The 7,759-nt window shown below is 42.1% G+C and overlaps 1 protein-coding gene across 3 annotated transcripts in view; it reads left to right on the forward strand.

Moving 5' to 3' along the window:
- Window positions 1-7,759, forward strand: part of SUGCT (succinyl-CoA:glutarate-CoA transferase) — an 848,669-nt gene that overhangs the window by 136,350 nt on the left and 704,560 nt on the right. For all 3 annotated transcript variants that reach the window (XM_083188510.1, XM_083188511.1, XM_083188512.1), the window contains exon 8: window positions 1,050-1,193. In XM_083188510.1, coding sequence (XP_083044636.1) covers window positions 1,050-1,193 — 144 coding nt within the window. The remainder of the gene's footprint in view (window positions 1-1,049; window positions 1,194-7,759) is intronic.

A 7,759-nucleotide genomic window follows, 5' to 3' on the forward strand; every position in this document is an offset into this window, starting at 1 on the left:
CATGGAAGTCAAAATCTTCTGTATCCCAGTTAAATTAATCTAAGATGACCTCTTCTAATTTTCCTTTCTTTTCTGTTGTCATTTTCTTCCAGTTTCTTTCATTTGCTGAAGCCAGCAATTAATATAGAATTTTTAAAAGACATGTAGGAATCCGAACCCAACTCACCAGTTCTTCTAATGTGGCTTTCAGCATTTTTCCTGGAGTGATTAATAAGACAGTCGCTCTCCATTTTTCATTTACAGCCCTGTTTGGTGGACAGTTAAAAGAAAGTGGAACCTTGTCCGTGGTAGTAATTTGTGAATCAGCTGTTTTTTGTCTGCTGGATGATGCTGCAACATACAAAACTTTTTTCCCCTTTACCATCTGCGAGAAGTTGCTGCCGTACAGTTTATCTTATACGAATAGATATATTTTTCAGTTTCCCAATGGTTGCATCAGTTCAGACCAACTTTTGAAACTGTTTTCTCTGCTCTGTCAAGCCTCAGATTTCTCTATGCAATTTTGCTGTGTATGAAGAGAGTCCTCTCTTTACTTTATCCACTTTTCAGTATTGACTTCTAGTTGTGGCCAGGCCACTAATCCACTCCACCTACCACATTTTTAGATTGTCTTTCTCTTGTCTCCAGTATCTACCGCATCATCCATGTACTGCAGATCTTTTACAATTATATTCTTTTTAAAACCGTATAATAGCAGTATAGAACGATATCAGTGCAGCTTGTCTGGATTGACTTAATTTAGGTTATTCATCCAACCTGTTTTTAGTCTGTGCCAGGTTATTGAAACCTTTGTATGAATGTGAACTAGTGTGGGCTTTGGTTATCCATAAACACAGTTTGTTTGGCGGAAGCAATTGGTTTGGTCTTTAAATAAGATGTAATAAAATAAAAATTAGATCCACTTGATGTAAAGTATATCATGTACATCAATGGCTGAATGTACATCTTAATTGACCTTCATGGCTGTCTAGATTTCATCAACATTAAATGTGTTTCATTATTGCACATTCTAGCATATACAATATCTAATGAACGTTCTGAATTTCCAGGATGGAGATCCTGTCCGTCCAGGCGTAGCCATGACTGATCTTGCGACAGGACTGTACGCTCATGGAGCAATTATGGCTGGTTTACTGCAAAGAAGCAAAACTGGGAAAGGAATGCATATTGATTGCAATCTACTGTCTACACAGGTAATGATGGGTTACTTATTATTTGGCTTTGTGATTTAAAATAAGGGTCATACCGTATATTATTGCGCAAAATAACACTTATGTTTGCACATATATTTCTTTAATTACCTCATATATACAATGTGCTGTTGAAACAATATTGCTAATCCAATAACAGCATCTGTTTTGACCTTAATGTAAACTGTAAAATGGCCATGGTAAGTGGATTGCAAGGTATACAATTTATTGTATTATATCAATGGGAAATATAACATAACCACACAGATGTGTAAAATAATGATAGGGCTACATCAACAATATAAATCGGTATGCATTTTAAAATGTAGAACTTTTGGTAAATTTAGAACTTAAGCTGGGTACATACTGGACATTCCTAACAATTTTGCTTATTCTGATGCTAGGGAACGGCTACATCGAAATATTGTCCAGATTTTACCCACTATGTCTTTCTATAATGTGCGTTCCTGCACGTTGTCAGTGGCATCCTTCGTTGTATGTACATGCAGGACAATGGAAGACATCGCTATCAAGAGCATTCTGCGGTTACTTGTTGATTAGAAATTCTCACTTGATATGCAGTACACACTACAACTCCTGTACTATAACATTATGGACCTAATTCAGGTGGGCTCACGAATATACGCCAAGGCATGCGAATGGATGTATACACTTGCACATCCATGTTTGCAAATAAAAGTCATTTTAGACTGTCTTTTATTTGACTCGTAAATGGCGCTGACGTCATGCGAAGTCAGGCGCCTGCCCCTTGCACGTCTTGAACCGCCTGCATATTTTTGGGATGCGGCCACCGTTTTTGTGGGCACGCCCAGGAAACGTTGGGCATCCCCATGCACCAGCCCCTTGTACACCTACTGATCGCCCCCCCCCCCCCCCTCTGCTAACGCCTTGGCGACTGTGATAGTCGCAGACGAAGTTTGCACAGCAGCTCTGCACATGTGTATATGCGACGATACGCATGCAGACTCAACATTCGCCCCCTCAGCAAATTCACTGCGGGCCGAATGAAGCTGAATCATCCCTTATGTCACGATGAGCTTGGACAGTAGTTACCTGCAGAAGACCAGCACTAACCCAAGAGAATCAACACTATTCATTTAAACCATTCATTTAAAGCAACTCTTACTTGAGCCTAAATTCATATTTCCACCATCATTTTAAGTTGATAAATTTGACTTTCTAACATTGCACACAGTGGCCCCTCTGGCTAGGCTTGGTGAAACGTAGTAATATATTTTCTCTTGGTACTGTAACCATGACTGCCAACATTCCCTTGGGACGTTTTCACTCCATCTCCCAGCTTTATGCTGCTGTGCAAAGCTGTCCCAAGCCCAATCTCAAATTCGGACCGCACATGTGTGCGTCCTGGAGGGGATGGGGCAGATACCCTTGTGTATGTGTGTGCAGGCTGGCATTGACCCTTGTGTGTGGTGTGTGTGTAGGCTGGCACTGACCGTGTGTGTGGAGGGGGGGGGGATTTGGGGGGCAAATAGTAGAGGTAATGAAAACACTTTGTCAGAGGACTGGATGGTTGAGTCAGCTAGTGTCAGTAATCACACACATGCCACCCATACACAAACCCTTTTGGCGGCATTCTGTACTCAGTGAGTTTATTTCTGGCTGCCTTTATAGGACACTCCTCTGAGTGGCTGTAAAAACACATGTACGTGGAGTTAGATACACCCTTTAGGCAGAGCATGATAAGCCCCTTCATAGGCCTGCTGAGCAAACTTGTCATACCGCCTACAGATGTGTCCCCTCTACAGCTTTACTTCATATAGCAACTTGCTGTAGTGGAATCATCAGGTCATGCTGAATACATGTGCACCGCAGCCCGCTTTCATAGGATTCAATAGGTGGTGGGCACATGTGCATGTTTACTCCCATTGAAGAGTATGCATGCTCCTCGCTGTGCCGCAATCGATGGGCCTAATTCAGACTTGATTGCTGGACTGCTAATTTTTGATGAAAGCAGCCAATTAGATTCTGTACTTGAGAAATATTTATACATTTATTAAAAATTTTCAATGAAAAATGTTTTGATAAAAAGGTTTTTCACACAATCGCTGTTTACAAATATTGGAGATTAACATGGTTTACTGCTGTTGGAAATCTGGCACTCTCTGTTTCGCCCTACTGATATGGTGCGAGATCCTAACAAAGATGGCATTTAATAATATATACACAAACTCCATACTTACGTTTCGCCATTGTAGACTTCATCAGGGGAGAAACAATAGTGGGTTATGAGATACAATTTCCAGATATTTTCTAAAAACACCATAAGCAAAATACTAATTTAATTGTGAGTAAAGTGATAAAACTTCCAATTAAACAGTATATAACTACAGTATACAGTACATCAATTTACTATAGGTGTTGATAAGTCAAATGTCAGGACTGAGGAATGATCCCAATGTGTGCAATTCAGCAAGCCAGTATATATAATATGTGAGTACTGTACTGTATGTACAGTATGTATGTATGTATCTATTTTTAGTCTTAAAAGACTTGATGAACCAAACTTTATACATATACCCCTCATTATCCAACTTAAAATATTGACAGTTATAAATTAAATAAATCCACCCTGTTGGTTTTAGGGGTGTTAAAGTACCGGTCAGACCTCATGGTGGAATGTGCCATTCTGGGCCTTCCACTGGATGGATTTTGAGGAAATCTTCACAGAGTGTTAACATTGAATCCCAGACGACATGCTACGGGGCTGGGGTCCTGATTGGAACTTTGACACAGGAAACTTGTTCTAGGACTTCCACAGGATGGATTTGGATGAAAACTTTAATGAACTATTATAACTGACAGAAGTTACTTTAATTCAGTAACCTGAAATAACTGACTGAAACAATCCATCTCCCAATTTTTATTTGGAGAATCCCCTTTTGATACAACTGGCATATTACATCGAACCCAGTTACTTGGCACCTGACCCTCTTTTGTTTTTTGTTTACCCAAAAGCCTTGGGATAGCAACATTGATAAGAAAGACAAACACTAAGCCCATGTCATAATGGAAAATTATAAAACTCAACAGAAAGAAAAACTGGTGATCATGGCTACTGGCGACACCCCAAAAACAAGAACAACACTGGTCAGCCACTGACGCTGTTCATCACTGAGGGTGCCCATACACGGTGCAACAGCACCGTGCAATGCAATGCAATGCGCGTTCCCGCATGCATCGCACAGTACAAAAAGTATGTGCTGCACATACTTTTTGTACTGCCCACGGATTGTATCGCATTGCATGCAAACCGGATGCATTGCGATGCGATCCAGCCCATAATGGGTGCGATCATCACAATATGTATGGGCACCTTAAGTCATACTTTATGTAACTTGTTTTCCATGAGAAATCTGGAGAGTAGTTGAAGCTTGCCCCTGTGGAGTCTGGGATGAGCATTTAATATCCTTAAACCCTGCCTATTGCATCATAATGGTGCGCATCACTGGTCTGGGTTGAAGGGTTGAGACCCAAATCATTCACTTTTTTTAATCATGTCAAATTAGTGCTTCCCCCTGTTACTAGATTTGCTTCGCTGCTTACACCAAGTGGTCACATATTGGTTTTGAGTAACATAAACTGAGTCATTAGGATATTGGGTTCTACCCAAATAATCATGGCATAAGTGCAGCATATGCATAGCTATTTGTATGGACCTGATACGGTGAAAGGCCATCACTATCATATATTCTATTTTGATTACATTGCAATATTAAAATGTTACCATTTTTGTCGGGGAGGGGGGGGGGGAGATATAGGGAATAATTATACTAATCCTACAATCACTTTTCTGCAATTTCGGTACTTATATGTTTGTTGGCGCCCACTAACTTATTTGCTTAGGTTTACGTGTCCCCTCATGGGGCTGGCTACGCTCGCCACGCTTCGGGCACGATGGCTTGCTGCGCTCGCCACACTATAGAAAATCAACTCCATGCTGACATGGATAGTGGGGGTATGAGCGTAGTAACTATAGTGGGCGCCCAACTAACATATAAGTACCGCAATTTCACTATATATTTGCAGTTCACAGATTTCCCAGAGCACTTTGTACAATGTGATCTGAGCAGGTTTATACTGGTATCATTGCGTAATACTTGCTACAAACCACTTGCATGTAAACAAATCCATCTTCTATTTTGTTTCTGAATCATCAAACATTTTCAAAGTACCTCATGACTAATCTTGGCGATGTTGAGGACACCTTGCTGTGTACATCTGGAGATTGTTATCAATGATTTAACTAGAGTGCATGTTTTTTTCCATTGTACTATTGAAGACCCATTTGGTATTTGTTTAGTATATTGATTACTCTGCTCTGCATTAACAGTTGTTGGCTAATGATCAGTTATACTATGGAAAGCAGAAAAGTAACCTAAAGTCCTCTTTGTGTTTAGAGTAAATAAGGTTGTATGTACCCGGACGTTGCTCGGGTTTGGTTGTACAATTAGCATTACTTGAACTTTATTCTTTTTTTGTTTTATGCGGTCTCTGGTGGGCTCCCAGATCTGACCACAGTTTTTTTTCTTAAACCCTATGTCCTCTACCCCCTTTATGTTATGCAACTCTGCCATACCCCCTTTATGTTATGCAACTCTGCCATATCCTGATCCAATTTGTAGTGGCCGGACCCCTTTTTGGGCCCCTGGGAACCTGGTGGTGTCAGCATTGTGGGTGTTAGTGGCTGTGAACCTTATCCGGACACAATCAATGTCCTCTACCCCTCTATGTTATGGAACTTTGGCATATCTTACATCCCTGACCCACTTTGTGTAGTGGCGTGACCCCTTTTTAAGCCTCCAGGACCCCCACAGGGGTGCTAGGGGTGTCTGACCCCCACAATGTACCAAGATTGGTGTAAATTGCTCCAGGCATTCCAGAGTTATAGTCTGGAATACATCTATATATATATATATATATATATATATCCGATCTGGAGCCCGGCACTCACTGCTTAATAGAGGAAACGTTCCTGGTGCCTTCCGTGCGGCGTGCACAACAGTCACTCCGATACACACACTGGATGCGGCGGCACTCAGTGCAAATAATTCACCAAACAGACGCCTTTGGACGCCAACGTTTCAATACTTTTTATAGTATTTTCGTCAGGGCAGCAATACTGCTGCCCTGACGAAAATACTATAAAAAGTATTGAAACGTTGGCGTCCAAAGGCGTCTGTTTGGTGAATTATTTGCACTGAGTGCCGCTGCATCCAGTGTATATATATATATATATATATATATATATGGGGAGATCAGACCAGCACTCACCCCTGTGGTGTAGTATGGGCCCGGGTGTCCAGCAGTAGAATAATTTACAACGACCAGCATCGAACAAGCAGCGGCAATCAGCGGGGCTTTGAAAAACAGCAAATTTAATGGTGTAAAACCGACGTCGGTTTCACACCATTAAATTAGCTGTTTTTCAAAGCCCTGCTGAGTGCCGCATTACTTTACAAGTATGCGAGTCCCCTCGCGGGGCTCGCTGTGCTCCCCACACTTCGGGCTCGGTGGCTCGCTGCGCTCGCCACACTTTATAAAATCAACTCCATGCTGACATGGATAGTGGGGGTATGAAAAGGTCGGAGCGCCACGGTTCGGGTTGGCGTTCATAGTGGGGTGGCGTTAACAATGGGGGGGCATTTCACATACTCATGACCCATGAGGGTGGGTATACAATTAAAAATCGGGTCTGGGGGGGCATTAAGTAGCCCATAACTTAATACCTGTACCTTTACCATCTAATAAAAACCTTTTAACTAGAAATAATTGAGACGAGACCAAATAACTCACACAGACTCGAAATAACCACACGGACAACTGAAATACGTTTAAAAAGGTCAAGTAGGTTATTTATTGAAAGACCTTGTTATACTAGCTAATTGAATTTAAATTTGGAATAATTTGGATGTGAAGTCCCCAACTTATTAAACCAAAGATTGGAGGATGGCAAAAAATAAGTCGCTACCAACACACCAGCCCAGTCAACTTGATAACCGTAAACCATAACTCTAGGAGGGGTTCACCACCGCCTCCTAACAGCACAACCTGCATCGTGAAGGTCTCACCACCCCCTAACCTGGCTGAGCCAAGTGGGCAGTCCCGCAGGGGAACGCCCCCTGTCCACCCGCATGGGGAGGACCACCCGCCGTCCTACGAAAAGGGTGGTGCCCCACGATGACAGCTTATGCCCTTTTTGTCCGCTGGCTGGTAGCGACTTCTCGCCATTCTGGCTTGAAAGCCACAAAAACAAAATAAAATCAAAATAAAATCACTGAAAGGATAACTCCATCCCTTCTGTGACCAGATACAGGGTGGGCGGGAGGGCTTCAAGATGGTAAGAACCAGAAGGAAAAGGTCACATAATCCCTGAACCTTTATACCCCTGATCTGGCTACTCCCCTTAACCCTCTGATAGGCTCCCAGCCTGCTCACCAGGTGTTACCAGGCAGAGAAACACACCAAGATTTTTCTTAACCTGACCTCTCTGTGAACCTAAGCTAGGGCTCTCATATGTCCTTGGGATT

The sequence above is a fragment of the Crinia signifera genome, chromosome 5 (genome assembly GCF_055691185.1).
Source record: "Crinia signifera chromosome 5, ASM5569118v1, whole genome shotgun sequence".
NCBI classification, from domain to species: Eukaryota; Metazoa; Chordata; class Amphibia; order Anura; family Myobatrachidae; genus Crinia; species Crinia signifera.